The 20,853-nt window shown below is 41.3% G+C and overlaps 1 protein-coding gene and 1 pseudogene across 1 annotated transcript; one reads left to right on the top strand and one right to left on the bottom strand.

The window, feature by feature from the left end:
- Positions 1 to 4,802: 4,802 nt before the first annotated feature.
- On the bottom strand, positions 4,803 to 11,635 carry LOC140354397 (EF-hand domain-containing protein 1-like). The gene is made up of 10 exons (XM_072439395.1): positions 11,418 to 11,635; positions 10,528 to 10,749; positions 9,610 to 9,897; positions 8,538 to 8,687; positions 8,215 to 8,407; positions 7,435 to 7,658; positions 6,580 to 6,720; positions 5,897 to 6,110; positions 5,061 to 5,204; positions 4,803 to 4,875 (listed from the first exon to the last, which is right to left on the bottom strand). The coding sequence occupies exons 1-10, from the start codon at positions 11,481 to 11,483 to the stop codon at positions 4,844 to 4,846; spliced, it is 1,674 nt and encodes a 557-aa protein (XP_072295496.1). The 5' UTR covers positions 11,484 to 11,635; the 3' UTR covers positions 4,803 to 4,843.
- A 171-nt stretch (positions 11,636 to 11,806) lies between these two features.
- Positions 11,807 to 20,551, top strand: LOC140354335 (kynurenine--oxoglutarate transaminase 3-like; annotated as a pseudogene).
- Positions 20,552 to 20,853: the final 302 nt, after the last annotated feature.

Raw genomic sequence — 20,853 nt, 5'->3', positions numbered from 1 at the left:
GTGTGTGTGTGTGATTCAAATACATCAAACAATAATAATTATCTCAATAATTCCCCCGTTGAGCTGGCCATAAGGGTCAGTTCACAACTTAAAGTATTAACATCATCTCCTCTGGGTGTGGCCTGAATAAAGTCACCCATCTAATGTAATATGTGCTAATCTTTTATATTTGCTTCAGGTGAGTTTCAAACTCGATCTCTCACACCTGCTCATGTGGTGCTTTACAAACATTGTGTATTAGTTTGTTCTAGCAAGTCTATATGTGTATTAACAAATCAAAACGATCCTAAACCTTCCCCTTGGTTATAAGGCACATCATTTTGTATCAACCCTTTTTTCCCCTTGTCTCTCTCTCTGTCTTCCTCTCGCAACGGAGGAAACACCCATTTCCAAATTTCTAAACCTGCTTTTTCTTTCTCTTTGCTGCTGATATAAGTATCAGACGCTGCATCCCCTGGGATTGCAGTTAGTTATCTTTAAAATATCCCTGTCATTCTGCTTCTAAACTCATGCATTGATTACCCATCCCCCTGTTTAGTTTTCACTATCTTCAGGTAATCTGCGGGTCTCATAAAATTTATTCTTCTGCATTACACTCCTCCCCCCGGGTCCGTCCTGACTCCGTCCTGAGTCCTATAATGTTAAGTTCCTGTTATCACTGGTTTTCATAACTTCTATAGCGTCTAAATTTAAATCTATTCAATTCTTGATTGAATCTCCACAATCCTTCAGGTATTTACTTTAGAATGTCAAATTCTTTCCCTGTTAATTTTAACTCTTCTCCTTATTACTCATCACGTCAACCCCCCCTGAGGTGTAACCTCTTGGTGTCCCTGTGATCCGTAAAGTTAACGGACATCTGCTCCATCCTGAGTCCTCCAGATTCTTTGCCAGTCAATAGCCCCTTATCTCTGACTATCTTTATGACTTGGTGTCCTGTTGTCTTTAGTTAATAAACACATGTATGTCCCATGTCCCCCCACTTCTGCGTCAATCCCCTAGTTAATGACCCATTCATGTCTTTCCTGGGAGGGCATTGGACGTCACTATTTAACTTATTCCCTCACTTACGTCTACATGCAATACGAGGTTTCCTCATGATAATACAAATAAATAAGTTACTGATATAACTTTTACTATCACTTTACTTACTGCCCGTTCTACGTCCAAAAACATCAGTAGTCACCCATTTACCCACATTATCACTTCCAGGCCTGTGCCTGTATTTGATCCTAAATTTAAAAACCCTTCTGTCTTTTCGTCCTGTACTTTCATCTAGTCATGCATTAAGTCCAAAAAGATAATTTTCGTCAAGTCCAAAAATAAAACAAAACAAAACGTGGGTTTGTTCTGTGCACTCAAAAAACATGATACTGTAAAAACACAACTTTTGTCTTCTATGTCGGGGACAGGAAGTGTCCTGTCTGTGATCACGTTCCCCAAAAAATTGGCCATCTATAAAAATCTGAATTCATCTTTATCTCTTATCAAGTTTAATAAAATCTTTATAATTGATTGTTGTCAATCAAACAAAACCCTTAAAATTTGTTCTACAGAGCTCTCAAATACTAAAATTTAAAACCAGCTGAGTTTAGCTTTACTTATTTCATCAGTTCAGAGCGTCCTCTGAACTGCTTTCTCCTCTCCTGCCTTGTTGATCCCCCTTATCTCCCCCTCTCTGCCACGTCATCTGAGCACGCTGGAAGTCTCCCTCCAAAATCCTCTTATGACTTTTCCTTTGTCTTTTTACAGTTTGGGGTGATAATTTTGGCATTATTTGGTCTCGGTCGTCTGAGAGAAATGCTACTTGCTTTACAGTCACGTCATATCTCAAGCTTCTAGTAGAATTTCGTATTGATTTTCCACCGGAGATAATGCTAGGTGTTTAAAGATTCACCCGTGACTGCAAATTTTAGATCTCTCAGAATAACGCCTTGTGACCCTTGTATGATTAATTGTGATTCTCACACTCGTTAGTGAATCACTTATTAATCCTCATTCACACATTCACACTTCTCTCTTACTTACTTCGCTCGTGCACAGCGCTTACATTCACACATATTTCCTCAGTAATATGAAACTGGGTATTTCCTCAGTAATACCTAACTGCCTTGCTTTATGTGAGAAACTTATCTCGTCCATAAGCCTACAATATTTCCTCAGTAATATGAAACTGGGTATTTCCTCAGTAATACCTAACTGCGCATAAAAGCATACAATATTTTTTCCAGTAAATATCAAACTAATGCATAAAAACGTTTCATGGCTAACTCTTTTTCACACACAATGTTTTGTCTGACCTTCTTTGTCGCCTGTGTTCTCCTGCTGCTTCGAAACGACGCGCTCTCCTCGCGGAGACTGAGGTGCGATGGGCGGCCACGGGAAAAGTGGACTTCTTTCAGCTGTGCACAGACTTCACCGATTCACCCGTCAATCTCCGCGAAGGGGCTGCTTGTCGTCCGGCTCGATAGGACCAGAAAATGTCATGGAATGAGACATACACCGATGCTATTCCTTAACACATTGAGAACACAATTCAACTTAGAATATGAAACGACACAGAAACATCAGACATTTGTGTGGCATGCATGGGAGAAAACGCGGGGACTGTGTCAGCCAGGCCGTTGTAAGGAGCCTGGCTGACCCTCCTGCGTCTCACCCCCGCGTCTCACACCGTTTTTTCCCATGCTGGTTGGTTTTATTAGATATTCTGGAATAGGCGGGTCACATTTCTCATTGGTCAGCCTCACATCAAGGCACTTTGTATTTTTCCCGTAGAGATAAAGCCTGCAAGTGGGTGCAACTCCCCCCCCCCCTCTGGGGCAACATCCTTTGGCCCATCTTTACGACCCCTTCACAAACAAATGCTGTCACACACCCGTTCTTCTCTTAGACTAATGATGCAGATAAAATATCACTATTATGCAGATAAAATACATCACAGAAATATACTCATATATTCACATTTTATCACAACTACAAAGTACTAAAATGTAGTAGTACTATTACAACATAGAACTTCAACATAGTACTAAAAATACTGAATATACTACAAGGATCATAGGATTACTAGAAGTCCTACAATATAGTGCTACGTTGCCCGATGCTCTATCTCCATGGTTATGCTTTCTTTAAGACATCACAAAGCCCCCCTACAGGCTTTATGACATCACAAAGCCCGCCCAGAGGCTTTATGACATCACAAAGCCAATATATATAAGGGCCATACGCTTTGAGAGGGACTAGATTGTTTGGAGAGAGACTAAACTATCTACACTACACACAAACCTTTGGAGAGACGAACACTTTGAGATCCTTCAACTAACACGGAGAAAAGAACATACGAGGAGCAATATGAAGACTCGAGCAGCAGGGGCCACCGCCCAAACACCTGTTCCTGCATGGATGAAAGAGAATCCTCCGGTGCAGAAGATACAGCAGTACCAGGACGTCCTGAGAGAGTACCAAGAGCAGATCCACCGAAACAAAGACCAGCATCAACTTTCATGGATCAACTTTAATTCTCAGGGAGACCAGGTACAGGGGAAGGCCACCGTCCACAACCAACAGGCGAAGGTGGAGCAGATGCACCATGTCATGCAGGCTGTGCAGTTGTTGGAGGAGAAAAATGCTCTATACGTTTGGCTTCAAAACACCCCGGAGAAGGTTTTGACCAAAGCAAACTCCGTTCTTCAGGAAGTGCAGCTGGAGAAGCAGGACTTAAAGAAAGAGCTAAACAAGAAGGACAAGATCACGGAGTTTGGCCAGGAACTCAGAGAGAAACAGGATGAGGAGAAATATATCATCCCCAAACACACCCAAGAGGGACAACACAGGATTGATGATTACATTGGAGAGCGTTTGAAGATCAATCAAGATTTCGAGCAATATATCAACAAACAAGTGGCAGACCTCGACTTCAAAGAGGAGGATGTGAAGAACATGGAAGTCAACCAATGCGAACACGAGCCTTTGACTGAAGAGTTGGATTTGGCCGTTCAAACCACTGAAGACCAGATTGCTTGGGATGAAAGGAGGAAGATCATTGAAATGTTAGAAGGAGAGGGAAGGACTCTAGACCTTTGTCTTCAAACCATCAATAATGTGGCTCAAAGCAGAAGAAAAGAAGAGCACAAGACTCCTTTGGTATACGCGACAAGGACAATGGAAAAGTACGAGGAGGAGAACATGGCCCTGAACATTTGGCTTCACGAGGCCCTTGAGAAAGCCGCAGGGAGGGAAATACTTCTGACCTCCACCACCACCAAGCATAAAAATGCAGACGGAGAAAAACAGGCCCTCCAGAAAGAGCACTCCGCCCTTGAAGACTCCCTCAGCGTTCAGAAGCAGATGGTTTCAGAGGCAAAGAACAAAGCTCAGGAGCTGGAGAAGAAGCTGTAAGCCGAGCGAGCCGAAGTCCAAGATCTGAAGGAGAAAAAGAGCAGGAAGAAGAGGAGGTGGTGGAGGTGGTGGAAGGGCTTCAGGCTCCATCACTCCTGATGTGTCGTCGTACACGTTGGGAGTGAGAGACATTCTAATATCGTGGTTTGCCGTCTTCATGTTATTGTGCGTCAGTGAGGGGCGGGGTCAACAGAGGTTTGTTTCATCTGTTTTTTAATCAATTTAATAAAAACATAAAAAACTTAATTCAGCTCCGCCTTCATTATTTGTTTGTTTGTTTTCAGATTTTAAAGTGCGTTTGGGTCTGGTGTTTTTCTAATGACGACTTTGTTTCAGTGGAACTGAATCTGTGCAAACATAGAATAATCAAGACAAATATCTGCTAGAAAAGTTGATATAATAAGTTTTATTTTCTCCATAGACATTTTAAATGAGATCATTTTCAAGACGAGGGTTCAGCCACTGCATCGTCATCTGTATAGATAAACAATATAAAAAACGTTACATTTCTTTAAAAGGTTTGAATTTTTAATATTCTTATTTTGTGTGCCGAGTAGTTTGAAGAGCTTTTTTGACACAGTAAGTGCAATTTCATACTCCACAGTAAAATAACACAAATAAACGACTCTGTAAGAGCAGTGTATATTTGTTAGGCCCACCGTGTTGCTTTGTGGTGTCCATCCCCAGTCCAAAGCTCCTCCTTAGAGAGTCCAGGGTCTCGGTCGGCACCTGGCTCTGGATGGACTCCAGATGAGTTAACACATAGCGGTCAGCATCCATCAACACAAAGCGATGGCTGAACACTGGAAATCAAAAACAGTCAAATTTGCTCAATTCTATTTTATATCCAAAATCAAAAATCAGTACATAAGACAATTGTCAACATTTCCATGCATAACCTAGTCTTTTTGCATAACCTACTCATTTAATTTCATCAAATGATATAGAATGAATGCAACCCATTTTACACTGAAGGCCGCTGTGACATGTGTAGACATCCATGGAGCTCATTAATGCTGATTTTATTAACAATAATAAAAAAAATGGGTTCAGTCTTAAGATTTAGTCAAATAATGCTTTTTAGTTTCGATTTAGTTGATGAAAGTCCTTCTTAAAATGATACCGGTAATTATATTGCATTTCTTCATTGACTTCTACCACAACTTAAAGTCTATATCATGTTCTCCTGGTTTTCTAGTTATGAATTTAGTACGTATTTGTATATGAATGTGGTCAATATTTATCATAGTTTTACATCTGTGAAGTTGCAGTTTGTGAAGAAAGTTGAAAATTACAGGAAGTAGAATTGAGCTCTAAAGCTGAATCCCGCTGTGATGTCATCAATATGTGACGTAACATTATGAACGTCACCAAAATGGTCAAACAGGACAACTAGGCAAAATGTATAGTAAAATCTGAAATATAACCTTGTTCCCAACATTTTAGTTAAATATTTAGTCTAACTTTCACTTTTAACATGTCTAAATGACTTTACCCTCCACTGTGGAGCCCATGAAAAAGTCGGCCGGGGAGTAGAACTGTGGGTTCTCTGTGGTGGAGTCAGGTTTGGGGACGCGTGTCTTTTGCAGGAACTTCCCTCCGATTATTCCAGAGTTCCGGGTGGAGTTCTCGTAGATGCTGATCATGTCATCAGCCAGGTAGTAGGACAGGACAAATATGCGCTTATCATCAACTTCATTCTGGGATTCCTAAAATCATTTCAACAAATAATAAGATAATATTATATATTATGTAGTATGCTGTAGTCAACATGCATTTGTCTATCTTGTGTCATTATTTATCTTTTTTCTAGGTGGGTGGAGTAGACAAAAATTGTACTCAAGGAGAAGTAAAAAGTAGTGGTCAATGAAATTTTAAGTAACTTGTGTAAGTTAGTCTCACCAGTTTGGCCCAGTTAGTCTCACCAGTTTGCTCCAGTTAGTCTCACCAGTTTGGACCAGTTAGTCTCACCAGTTTGGTCCAGTTAGTCTCACCAGTTTGGCCCAGTTAGTCTCACCGGTTTAGCCCAGTTAGTCTCACCAGTTTGGTCCAGTTAGTCTCACCAGTTTGGCCCAGTTAGTCTCACCAATTTGGTCCAGTTAGCCTCACCAGTTTGGCCCAGTTAGTCTCACCAGTTTGGTCCAGTTAGTCTCACCAGTCTGGCCCAGTTAGTCTCACCAGTTTGGCCCGGTAGCGCAGGACTTTGTTGTGGTTCTCCAGCTGTTTGATCACGTTCTTCTTGGGAGGCTCTGGGATCAGGTTCAGACAGTTCTGCAAAGAGTCCTCCAGGGTTCCAAAGCCATTATAGGGAGGCGCCTCCTGCAGCACAGTCCAGTCAGGGGAAAGACTGTTATTATTTATCATTGATCATTCAGAATCATAAACTCTGAAGGGACCGTTCCACCGCTACCATGGTGACTTTTTACATGGTGTCAAAACTTAAGAAAGAAGAAGCTATGTCCAAATGTCCACACTATTCTAAACCCTCTACATAGTCCTGCATTTCTCCTCACTGTGGCTTCTGGATGAAAAAAATCAGCAAAACTCAGATAATCAATGATTTGGTAAAAATCTGTCTTGACACTCTTAAAATGGATCTCACATTAAACATGGTTTATTCAACTTTTTGCCAGGCTAATGCGACTTCACACCATAAACGTTTATTTGAATAGTGTTTCATTCATAATCACAAGTCATTAGTGCTTTGTTAAAACAGTTCTTCTTCATGTAGTGTCCAGTTAAAGACCCGTCGTCGTTCGCTCATTGTTTTTCCGAATCCCCCAGTGGATTGTGGTTTATACTTACCAGTCTAGTAAACCGCACCTGACACTACTTTTCAAGGTGCATTGTGGAAAATGTTGAGTGCACTACTGTTTCACCTGCCGGACATTCAAACAGCACTAACAGCTTCAGACAGAACAGTGCCTCCAGTTTGCTTGAAATGCTAAATTGCTAATGGTGATGGCTTGAACTCGTGAATGAGAACTATGACTTAGAAGAAACGGTTTCAATTGCAGTGTAGTGGTTGTGTACCTTATTCTTGTCAGCTGGCTGGGGATCCTGGGTCGGTTCCACTGGCCTAAGCTCCATGTTGGGGAAGTGGCTCTGGTAGTAATGCCGAGTGAAGCTGTCGCAGTCACTCAGGAGGAAGTGTCTCCCCAGCAGGGTTATCCTCTGCCCGAGCTGGAAGTCCTGTGGAGAGTAGTATTCCTCCACTTCATCTTTGGACACCTCGAGGACACAGGTGGGGAAGCCGTCTGTGCAGTAAGGATAAGATATGCATTAGGACTGCATGATATGACTAAAAACAAGTACAAACGAGTGATGGGTCTCAGTTTCATTGTCATTTTTAGGAGTTTAGGCCCTTCAAAAGATATAATACTTTTGTTTTCAATAGTAAATTAACATGGCCATGGTCTGAAACCTGTAGAGTTCTGAATCTTCAGTCAAAGTAGAATATTCACTTGCTATTCAAACTGTGTCACAATAAAAACCAAGATGAAAACCAGGTTCAAATTGAACTCTATAATAAACTAGCATTATTGTTTTCATTGGTTTCTGATTAAGATTTTTAATGTATGTAAGTGATTGTTTGGATTGGATGTTGAATAGACTGCTGACCATGATTCTGTCGTCAAACCTCAAATCATTTTAAAGAGAACAGGGAGCTGACCATGATTCTGTCGTCAAACCTCAAATCATTTTAAAGAGAACAGGGAGCGCTTCTTTTTTCTGTGCGGACATGTTACAAACACAAGTCCAGTTGACTCCTGAAAATGTAGTGAGAACGTTGTGAGTATTAGTACATGTTACCTATGTGTGTTTTGGTCTTCTTGGGCAGCCGCTGTCTCCTCATGAGGATGGGGAAAGGGTCTCGTCCATCGTTGGCATGGTGCACCTCTCGAACCTCCACAGTGTCGTCCACCAGAAAGTAGTGAATGGTGACCGTGCGCGTCTCTCCATACAGGGCCTCAGAGTCGTCCCACAGCCCGAAGAAACGCAGTACCTGAAGAGAGAGCGAGAGGGGCGCTTTGGGCACTGAAGGAGAACATGTAGCAGGCAGGACCATGTACATCAAAAAACAAATATTATTACTGCAGTAGTCTATTATGTTGTCATTATGGTGCAGCTGATACCTTGCGGTCCATGGTGAGGAACTGGTTGACCTGTTTGTTTTCAGAGAGCGTGTTGTAGCAGGGCATGGGTTTGGTGCGCTGTGTGGTGTAGGGGTCTGAGGGCACGGGCTCCGGCATGTTCAGAATGATGCCTTCACTGGACAGGAACTCCTGGACAGATAAAAACAAGTCAGCCACAACACTAAAACTAATATTGGATATCGATATCAGCTTAAAAACGTTATATCAGACTCTCCCTTGACTTGTTTATAGCTGGCTGCAATAACAGCTTCACTCCTCACTTATTTTAGGTTTTGCTACAGAAAGCATCAAGACTAGGATGTCTAAATAGTTTAAAAAGCCTGTAATATGCATATTACCTATTTGTGTGGCATAGACATGAATCCAGATGTCCAGAGTGTCATAAAGCACACTATATGTTCTTGTATTCCCATTTATTTTTCCATATCAGGATTTTTGACGCGTTTCAACTTCTTAACACTTTCACCGATTTCAACAAGTTATACCTCTTTACGATCGCTTTCACCGTCTTAGGGATGCTATTGCTTTTGACATTCGTACACCTTGGACTTTTTTTCAGTATTTTTTAAAGTAAATTGCTAATTACTAATGTCTCTGTTGCTAGGTGACGGAGGTACAGGGAGGAGGGGGTGCACCCGGGTCACCGAGGCTCTCTCTCCCTTTCTCCCTGCTCAGGTCTGCGTTCAGCACGATCTTGCAATTTGTCAGGACAAACAACTATTTGAGTCGCAAACTACGCAATCATCAACTGTGAATTACTGAGCGTCGTTGGTATGCCGCAAAACGCAGCAGAAAACATGGACGGGCTGGAAGGCGAGAGCCATCATTGGCACTAGCGCGGCTTTAATGTAATTTGTTATCAATTAAATCAGACTTTTTATCTTAAGTAGTACTACCAGTACTACTTACACACATGTAGTACTCTTACACACGTTGTACTTTTATGCAAGAACACAGCCAATGAAGCCATTGCCCATGATCTAGTTTTATATATTATATAAATTAATAATATATAAAAATGTTCTTGAGTCCGTCTGTATTAACACTGTACCTTGGTAAAAGCGTCACAGTCTGTGATGTGGTACTTGACTCCATACACCTCCAGGTCCATAGCCACATTCAGGTCCATCCAGGTGTAATACTCTCCAAATTCGTTCTTGGGCAGGCGTTGGCGCTTGATGCGTTTGCCCTGTGGTATCCCAGAATTCTCCACGGCTGGCTCGATGATGGACATGGTATCGTCCTCCAGGAAGTAGTACATGACCACAGAACGAATCCTGTAGTGCTCCTCTGGGGAGAACAGGACGTCTTCTGTGAAGTACGCATTGAAACGCAGCACCTGAAAGAAAAGAGAGGCGAGAGAGCAATTATCAATTAACAGCACAATCAACAGTGATTGTCCTTCATTACTGTGTCTGTTCCTTCAAAATAACAAGTTTGATTTTTTTTAAATAAAATCACAAGCTTTGTGAAATCAATGACAAAGATTAAAGACACATACTTTATTACACTGAGCTTATTTATGAACATGAATAAAATAAATAAATAAAGTGTTCAAATGTGCTTGATTCTTAACTAGAAATACAGTACTTACAAGAACATTAACAATTACAACTGTGACTTCAATTCTATACTCCCTTTCAATAATATAAAAAAAATGACTTGTTTCTGCATCAGATGTTGAAATTGAACTAGAAGAGCAATGGAGCTAATGAGGTAGTTATGTGTTTACTCAACCATTATTAAGAACAAAAACAACTGATTATTATATTATACCAACTATTATACTTCCAGATTTGTTTTTCTTGCAATTCAATTTAAAATATTCCAGTCCCAGCAGCAGGACAAATTGGTAGATGCTGAATAGAATTCATATTGGACAATTTTGGACACAATGGACATTTTTTCCAAAATGTTTCTGCTCTGTTCATGACTCCCACCCTCCATATAAACTGTGGGTGTCCTGTACCTTCTTGTCCAGCGCCACATGAGCAGGCACAAAGTCCTCGCTCTGGGGGGTGTCATAGGTGTCGTAGGAGGCCTCAGGTTCTTGAAGGGGCAGCTGGTTGACCTCCTGTAGCCTGAGCTGAGTGGACAGGAGGGGGCTCTGGCCGATGCCTATGGTGGGCCGGCGAGGCAGAGTGTAGCCATTATTGTAAGCCAAAGTCTGAGGCCGGTGGAACGCTGACTTCTGTGGAAGGAAACAAAGCACAGCCATGGATGGAAAAAGTGGGAAAAGTAGTAAATACAGCTCATATTAGTCAGATCACAATATAATCATAAAGACTTAAGATATTATAATCATGTCATATACAATTACAGCCAGCAACAATAAGAACAATTCACTCTGTTCACTCACACAACATGTACAATACGACAGTAAGTCACATCTCAAACAGCAATCAGCATTTTATTATTATTATTATTATATATATTTTTCCCCCACACAAAGGTGGTTTATCACCAGAACAATAGAAACTATAGGAGAAATTGTGGGCTTAAGTGAATGAACCTTATAGTTAACTAACCTTAAGTTCATAAATTCATCAATATTGTGAGTGACCGCGTTGTTTCTTGATACAAGCTAGAGAAGTCGCACTCAATGAAAGCTAAACTCTAATAACAGTGCCACTGTCTTGGCTAACGTTAGAAGAAGAAAAACAAAAGTTCATATGATAAAGAAGACGGAATTAGCGTTAAAGATAAAAATGACAAACTTTGCTAACACTAAAGTTCGCCTGTCAGTTAACTTATGTGTGACTGTGAGACTGAAACATCATTATTCAAGGGTTCTGAGCAAATGGACACCGACCTAGACATGTTCGATCAATTACTACAAGGTTTTTTGTTTGGTTTTACCGTTACATCCTGAAAGGTGTATCCAGGCAGGAAAGGCAGCCCATGACTGCTCCAATTCCACGACATTTCTTCTTTCTCAGATTTGTTCTTCCCGCCGCGTCAAACTAAAGAAATAAGACGAATAATAATAATTGATTTCAACTTGTTTTTGGTGAAATGTATTGTAAGTATCTTTTAACGCTGCGCTCTGTAGAACAGCTGAGCGAGGGAAGTTTGTGCGTTGCCCGGGAAACGTCACGATAGCATACATCAAACTTTATGTAAAAAAACCAACAACAAAAACATGTATACTTACTCATGTCAATGCCATGGAATGGTCACTTGTTTAAAAATGTAATTAGATTAAAAAGAACATAGACACACATTCCTCATTGCTTTTAATGCATAACATGTACCGGATCCAGACACGAGAGGGCGCCAATGGGTCATACTGCTGGACTGGTCAGCAGAGTAACAATATTTTGTGTTAAAATGTTTATTAGTTGCCTTTTTATTTTAGTCCTCTGTCAGTGATGCAACCTAAACTTCATCTTTTATAGTCCCCACCATGGACGGTCGTTTTAGTTTTTTTTTTTTTTTTTCACAGGTCAATCCAGGTAAGGGGGAAATTAATGAATGTGAATCCAATCCTGCATAAAACAATATCATGTTTTGACGCCTTTGATGTTGTCAGCACAAAGAGGGAGAGATGAAGGAGACACAGACACAGGCCAAACTGTGCTCAGTACATTGATGGAAGAGGAACCAGGTGAGATGGATGACTCTCCCTCAAGTTCTGTTTGACCCCTATTTCACTGTGTACGTTTTACATGCATACACTTCATTTAAACTTGTATGGCCAGCCCTGGGTATTTAACAAGCAAACATTTTACTTTTCTGTTTGAAAATTATTCGTTGTTGTTCACATGTAATCTAGCCATCATAATTATGGTGGGAGTGTAAAGAACCAATTGTGTATTATCTTTTGACAAAATATTTCAATGTAAATTTGACTTCCGGTTTTAGAGAGTGCTCTTTTATTTTGAAGAACTAAATCCTGTTTAGCGTTTTGGCGGAAATAGCTTGACAGAAAAGACGCTAAAACGGCAGAAAGAAAATAGTTATCACGAAGCACAATTGACACGTTTTTTTTGTATTAGCTGCACTTCTGAAGAGGCACAAGGTACGTTTTACGTTGCATTTAAGCACAATTGTTTTATTTTGTGTAACCAACGAGCTCATGTTATTTTTAGTTTGGTGCTACAGATAATTGATATGTATTTATTTATCTAGCTAACTTTTTCGTTGTTTTGCTAAGGTGTAAGAGCATGACATTTAGCATTTATTTACGCACTGTCTTTTTGTGTTTCCCAGCTCTTACGGTGCATTTGCAAGATTTACTGCTATTAAATCTAAAAATCATCAGTAAAGTGTCAACCTTCATGGGGGGGGTATGCTACAGAGAGTACAGAGGTCATTCTAGAGAACCAGGTGAGAAATATACATAACGTTTACAGATTAAACGTGCAATGCAAATCTAAAACAACTAACTAACCAACAAACATATGGACTGGTGCAAAATGCAGTCATTGAAGGTCCAATGCACTCTTGTCACCTAAAATCCCGTGAGGGTTTGACAAGGCAGTGTTTTTTTCCCATTTAGGACAGTTCCATATGTCTAGAATGATGTTTCTTTGACAAAGTACGTATGACCTTTTGCAGAGATGACGACTTTGTTTTACAACAAGTCCCATTTGATAGTGTCTTTTTTCAGACATAATTTTCCTACTCAAAACATTTACACAATGTCAAAGTTGAATAACAAAGAAATGCCTGCACTCAAAACTTAAATTAATATGGACTTTTAAAGAATGTTCTTATTGGATGTTTGGGCCAAAGCGCAAAGAGTGAGAGATGGAAGAGAAGGAATCATAGGCCACCACTACAGTGACTCATCCAGTGAATCCATTGGTCTGTCATATTGTGAAATCTTAAATTTGATTGCATAGTGATTAAAGTACACACGCCAAGAAGGTCAATATTTCATATAAATGTGCTCAAAAATATGTTAAGTCAACCCTTTCTAACTACCTGTCCTCACCTGGCTCACACCTGAGACAACAGCAGACTACAGCGCCCCTCTGTGGACAAATAGAAACAACAACTTGACATCAAGCTAGAAATTAGTATGGTATGTTTTTATGTTTACACATTACTGAGACCGTGTACAATGTTAATTTGATCAAAAAAGGAAAGCAGCCTTGTACCATGTTATATATAAATATGATAATCTGCTCCTGTCGTCCCTGAACAGTTCGACAATCTAAAAAAGAATAAACTGAGAACTTGCCCTCGTCATCATACCTGTTTCACTTATATATTTAACCCAATAATAATACACATGGATAATCCTACCCTTAGATCGAGCACTTCTATGACAAGAGCATTGTACTATAGTAAGTGATGGAAACTTGGATTACCATTTTTGCAATAATAGGGTAAAGTTTTTAAAAATCAAGCTGTTTCGACTTCCATCCGAAAGTAATTTTAGATCTGAAGGGGAAAGGATTACATTGACATGTTGCAATAATACATTTAAAATCAAATATAAATATATAATTTTGGCACAATGCAGCTAATACTCAATACAAAAATATCAACAACAAACACATGACTTTGTCGATGTAATTTCAAAATGAGCTCACTGTGTTTGATTCAGATTAATTTATATTGAATAACGGATAAACTTCTCAAATAAACATAATTTAAACCTGATTTTTTCACCTACCCCCTATCCCCGCCCACATCCCTGTACTTGGTTGCGATTGTTTGAAAAATTAATACTCAGGGGATTCATCTAGAGTTCTAAAATGTCATGTTGCCACTTTTCTAAACTAAAAACATGTAGATGACAATCCACTGCTCGCCATGAAGAGGCGGGGCTTATCAGTTCTACAGTTTTATACAGGAAGTCAACGGAACTGTTTCTATTATTAAGCCGTTTGCGATCAGTACTGCGGTTTACAATGAACAAAATCTAAAAATAAATGATCTAATTATGTTATATATTATAGATAAGATAAGATAATCCTATATTGTCCCACATGGGGAAATTTCATTGATGCAACGCAGGTAAATACAGAGGTAGATACAGAAGAAAAGAACAGATAACTTATAGGAAGTTTGAAAAACACTCTCAGTAGAAGATCTCTTATAAACCTCCCATTTCCCAACAAGGGATGGAGGGAAAAAATAATAAAGATAAAAATAAATAATAAATAAATAAATACCATTACATGTGATCACGACAGTAATTGCACATGAATTTGTGTCACGACAGTAATTGCACATGAATATGTGTCACTACAGTAATTGCACATGAATTGCACATGAATCACGACAGTAATTGCACAGTAGGACTAACAGTGTTTGTTATAATGTCTGACAGCAGCAGGAAGGAAAGACCTGTGAAACCTTTCCTTCCCACAGCGAGGGTGGATCAGTCTCTCACTGAAGCTGCTCTCCAGAGCGGAAAGAGTGTCCTGCAGGGGGTGAGACATGGTCCAGCACACAGTACAGGAGGGCTGATGCCACCGCAGAGTCGTAGAAGGTCTAGTTAAGTATAGAAGTATAGAAGGTATAGTTAATACAAAGTACTTGGAAAAAAGGAACATATGTCTCACAGTTTAGCGCGTGCACTTGGTCTCCTTCAGGTGTTCACCAGAGACGAGCTGCAGGTGATCGCTGACCTCTGCATCAAACACGACACGCTGTGCTTCAGCGATGAAGTGTACGAGTGGCTCATCTACAAAGGACACCAGCACATCAAAATCGGTAATCCAATGTGAATTAACAACATTTCAAAAACGTGTCAATTCAACTAAATCGTCATCGTTACAGGCACGTTACCAGGGATGTGGGAGAGAACCATTACTGTTGGAAGTGCAGGGAAAACGTTCAGCGTCACGGGGTGGAAGGTGAGAAGACCTGTTTGACTTTACACGTGTACAAGTACAAATGTTGTGTCATTGTGTGTGTACTTGAAGCTGGGCTGGTCCATCGGCCCGGAGCACCTGGTCAAGCACCTTCAGACTGTGATGCAGAACTCGCTGTACACCTGTCCAACCCCTCTACAGGCAATACATCATCTATTTAATGACATCTTACACGTAATAGCAGTTAAACTCTCTGTTTCTCAGAGCGTTGTCATGGCTGATAGCTACATGTTCGCTCTCTTCTTGTTATGCAATCTGAGGTACCGGACTTTATTATTAAAAAATAAGTACATTTCGTGCTTTTAGTCAGTGCAAGGATTGACTGCGCTTTACCAGTTCACCCCATTTTAATTTCTACATATGGAAAAAGCTGTTCTAAAGCCGTGCACATGAGGAAGCAGATGCATTGTTTCAAGTGTTGTAGCATAAAGGCTCATGTCCCACACCTGTCCATAGGAGCCTTTTTGAACAATTCAGTACAAAAACAAACACTGCAAGTTTATGATAATAATGATATGAATTCCGCTCAAAATGATTATGTGCAACTCTGCCCCAGATGTTTGTTAAAGATGTTCGGCTCAGATTACAGTTCTAAGTCAGTGATGAGCTTTCCATAGGCTGGGTCTAAAAGATGTTCTGAACTTTGGAACTACACAGTCTCCACTGACAGGCTCTGATTTGTAAAACATTTAAAACACACTTTAAATTTGCTACTAATGTGCTACAAATATTTAAATAAAAAAATTCTCCTTTTGCTGTGTGACATTTTTATTGAAATAAGTCTGTACAGAAACATAATGCTGCAAAATAAAAGAGCCAGGGTTTTTCTGGAATCGGACATGTTGCAAGAAGGCTGCTTTTCCACCCAGAGACAGCAGGGGGAGACGACGAACGCTTCAAACACCCCAAAAATACATATTTCATCCATCACACAGACTTATAAAGACATTTAATATGGTAACAATGGTTATTAGTTCTCCGTTTCATAATCTTTCATGCGAAAGAACCTGACTGCAACCTTTTAGTTTCAATATTTTTAAACTGATGCAAAATAAAAAATAAAAAGTGATGACAAATTGTTGACTTTGACACTACATAGAAAGAAATCATGGTGTTTTTGACTATATCAAAAACTAAATTGTTATTATTAATAATTGGTGACATTGTTTAATGGCTTTTCATCCAGTTTGAACAGATTTTCATCCTAAAAATATGATGACGATTAGCTTTTTCTCCAAATAATCCAGACCCTGAAAGGCCCCACAACAGCCCAACATGAACTAGTTGCTCTCAGTCTGGACTTTTCCCCGTGTCACGTTGTATTGGCCGGTTGTGTCCAGGAGGCGGTTGCACAGGGTTTGCTGCGGGACTGTGCCCTGATGGGACAGCCAGACTGTTACTTCAGCTCTCTGGCAGACGAGCTGCAGGACAAGAGGGACCGCATGGCCTCCATCGTCCGGGCAGCGGGCATGACTCCCGTCCTGCCAGAGGGAGGATACTTCATGCTCGTGGATGTCTCTCCGCTCAGTGAGTCCACACGTGGACAGCAAGAGTGAATATGAATAGCAATCGCAATCGCAAAAGCTGCCATATTTAAAGTAACATAATTTCCTCCACAAACTCCAGAATATTATTTTCTTGTTCTGCATAAAATCTAATGTAGCCTGTAGTTTAGATCTGTACAAACATTCTTTTATCAGTCCGTCAGTTCATATAGGCCTCTTTTTGTCCATCCTCCTGGGCGTGTTTTAAAATGTGAACTTTGAACCATAAATCTAATCGCAGTCACAATACGTGCCAGAAAAATCGCAATTGGATATTTCTATTATTATTATTGTTCCATCCATCCATCCATTTTCAGCCACTTTATTCGGGGCCGGGTCGCGGGGGCAGCAGTCTGAGCAGGGACTCCCAGACTTCCTTCTCCCCAGACACTTCCTCTAACTCCTCCGGGGGGGATCCCGAGGCGTTCCCAAGCCAGCCGAGAGACATAGTCCCTCCAGCGTGTCCTGGGTCTTCCCCGGGGCCTCTTCCCGGTGGGACATGCCTGAAACACCTCCCGAGGGAGGCGCCCAGGAGGCATCCGGAACAGATGCCCGAGCCACCTCAGCTGGCTCCTCTCGACGTGGAGGAGCAGCGGCTCTACTCCGAGCTCCCCCTGTGTGGCCGAGCTCCTCACCTTATCTCTAAGGGAGCGCCCAGCCACACGGCGGAGGAAACTCATTTCGACCGCTTGTATCCGCGATCTTGTTCTTTCGGTCACTACCCAAAGCTCATGACCATAGGTGAGGGTAGGAACGTAGACCGACCGGTAAATAGAGAGCTTTGCCTTTCGGCTCAGCTCCCTCTTTACCACAACGGTCCGATGCAGCGACTGCATCACTGCAGCCGCTGCACCGATCCAACTGTCAATCTCACGCTCCATCCTTCCCTCACTCGTGAACAAGACCCCGAGATACTTGAACTCCTCCACTTGGGGCAAGGACTCCCCACCCACCTGGAGAGGGCAAGCCACCTTTTTCCGGTCGAGAACCATGGCCTCGGATTTGGAGGTGCTGATTCTCATCCCAGCCGCTTCACACTCGGCTGCAAACCGTCCCAGTGCATGCTGCAGGTCCGGGTTTGATGGAGCCATCAGGACAACATCGTCTGCAAACAGCAGAGATGAGATCCTGTGGTCCCCAAACCGGACACCCTCCGACCCCTGACTGCGCCTAGAAATTCTGTCCATAAAAATTATGAACAGAACCGGTGACAAAGGGCAGCCCTGGCGGAGTCCAGCATGCACTGGGAACAGGTCTGACTTACTGCCGGCAATGCGAACACAGCTCCTGCTCCGGTCATACAGGGACCGGACAGCCCTGAGCAAAGGGCCCCGGACCCCGTACTCCCGGAGCACCCCCCAAAGGACACCCCGAGGGACACGGTCGAAAGCCTTCTCCAGATCCACAAAGCACATGTGGACTGGTTGGGCAAACTCCCATGAGCCCTCGAGCACCCGATGGAGGGTATAGAGCTGGTCCAGTGTTCCACGACCGGGACGAAAACCACTCTGCTCCTCCTGAATCCGAGGTTCGACTATCGGTCGGATTCTCCTCTCCAGTACCTTGGAATAGACCTTACCCGGGAGGCTGAGGAGTGTGATCCCTCTGTAGTTGGAACACACCCTCCGGTCCCCCTTCTTGAACAGAGGGACCACCACCCCGGTCTGCCAGTCCAGAGGCACGGTCCCCGACCGCCACGCGATGTTGCAGAGACGTGTCAACCAAGACAGTCCTACAACATCCAGATACTTTAGGTACTCAGGGCGGATCTCATCCACCCCCGGAGCCCTGCCACCGAGGAGTTTGCAAACAACCTCAGTGACTTCAGCTTGGGTGATGGATGAGCCGGCCTCTGAGTCCCCGGTCTCTACTTCCTCTTCAGAAGAAGTGACTGAGGGATTAAGGAGATCCTCAAAGTATTCCTTCCACCGTCCAACGACATCCCCAGTCGAGTTCAGCAGGCCTCCACCCGCACCGTAAACGGTGTTGGTGAGGCACTGCTTCCCCCTCCTGAGGCGCCGGACGGTTTGCCAGAATTTCTTTGGTGCCGACCGATAGTCCTCCTCCATGGCCTCCCCGATTATTATTGTTTTTAGTCACATTATCAGGGTGACGAAGGTTCTTCCATTTCCTGGTGTAACTGTGACTAGTCGATAAGGACCAGACACAATAAAGAAGAGACTAAATGTATAAGATGAATTGTGCGGTTCCGTTAACACAATGTTTGATTTATTTACGCTTTAGATTTTTGCAGACATTGTAGAACTGCTTACTGCTTATTAAAAAAACAAAACCCAAAGTCTTTAGATTTAACCTTGTCCGGAGCAGTTTTGTCCCATTCCTACTTGTCGACTACAAAGATAATTGTGTAGGGATGTGCGATATATCGGCTCCAGTATCGCTATCGTCGATATTTGGTGCCGACTTGTGTCGCTTTTTTTCGATTGATCTGTAAAAAAAATAATACAATCAGACCAAAATATGGCTGTATGTTTCAATCAATGCAACAAATATTATATCCCAGATAAATACATTCCGTTAATTACGCTTGTTATTTTGTCATTATTTGCTTATATATAAAAGGAGCAAATTTGTGAACTTTCAAAATTCAGTATTGATTCAATAAAATCTTCATCCGTATAATTGTGACCTATTTGAACAATTGTTATTTGGACTATACTGACTTTAAAACACAAGCCAAAATATATTTAACACCTAATACATTAATAATCAATATTTTATATCTCGAAGGCTTAAATCAGCATATTTTACTTTAGTCTGGTCAAAAATATTAAAATAAAAGAAATCTAAACGTAAAATAAAAATAATCTTTTGACAAGCCGACTACTAAAATAATGGTTATTTTTTGCACAGATAATGTCAATAATACAAAGCTGATATGATGAAGAGTAAACCATTATCCAGTAAGAGTCTCCATCCTGACGTGTCATTTTTAGATCTGGACCTGTCACACATGGAGGACGATGCTTATGACTATAGATTTGTGAAGTGGATGATCAAAGAAAAGGTATGTTTCTACCACAGTCACATGTAGTGAGTGTTTGAGCATGTGACAAACTGGAGAGGTCTTATCGAGGCGGGTTTATGCCCAAACACCTACTTTCCCTCTACTTAACGGTCAGTGTCCGTCATGATGAGCGAGTGAGCAATACCAAGTCTATTATGGACAGTAGATACTTGTTTGACCAGGTGATTGTCGTGATGTAAAAGCACAAGTATACAGGATAAACTAGTACAACAATACTTCATATGTTGAAGGGAAAGAGTGTTTGTGTTGAAATTGAGTTTGTAATTCTTGGTTTATCACAATTTTCTTTTTGCGTATTAAATAGTCTGTACTTTATTATTTGTTTTTTGTAGATATTGGCAGCGATACCAGTGACGAATCAATAAAAGATTTTGAGAAATACATTCGTTTCTGCTTTATTAAGGTACAACGTCAACATCTTTTTGTCTTGCAGTGTTGGGTTTTTTGTCACTTTCAAACGTGCTCTTTTTGTGTATTTGCAGCAAGACGTGACTATAGATGCTGCAGAAATCATTCTGAAAAACTGGGGCAACACACAAACTGAAGACAAACCCCTCTGAACTTTGCCCCGGCTGTGGAGACGTAACATATCACACAAACTAACTCTATGACGGTCCGTAACACGTTTTGCGCACAAGCGGGAGGTGTTTTGGGAAATATAACCTATAGACTTTAGACATTCAACGGCTTGTTTGATATTTAGAGACTTTGAAAGGATTGATCATTTTATATTTGCGGTGCTCTTCTCAAGATGAATAAAACTATGTTCTTATTTCATGCGTTTCCTTGACTTTTCTCCCTAAACACATACAGTATAACCTGACAGAGTCCCTCTAATGGCACTGACAGCCATTACAAACACAGACCTG

This window comes from Eucyclogobius newberryi, unplaced genomic scaffold (assembly GCF_026437365.1).
Source record: "Eucyclogobius newberryi isolate DKJ021-1_F unplaced genomic scaffold, fEucNew1.0.hap1 SCAF_9, whole genome shotgun sequence".
Lineage (NCBI taxonomy): Eukaryota > Metazoa > Chordata > Actinopteri > Gobiiformes > Gobiidae > Eucyclogobius > Eucyclogobius newberryi.
This window is presented reverse-complemented; position numbering and strand designations above follow the sequence as displayed.

Bases quoted from the DNA above. Each gene is read 5' to 3' on its own strand.
- LOC140354397 (XM_072439395.1), bottom strand. From the start codon at position 11,483: ATGTCGTGGAATTGGAGCAGTCATGGGCTGCCTTTCCTGCCTGGATAC. The intron at 8,688-9,609 runs GTACAGTGTTAA...TTATCTGTCCAG, and splicing joins ACTGTGACGCTTTTACCAAG to GAGTTCCTGTCCAGTGAAGG. The intron at 4,876-5,060 runs GTGGGCCTAACA...TTATCTATACAG, and splicing joins GGACACCACAAAGCAACACG to ATGACGATGCAGTGGCTGAA.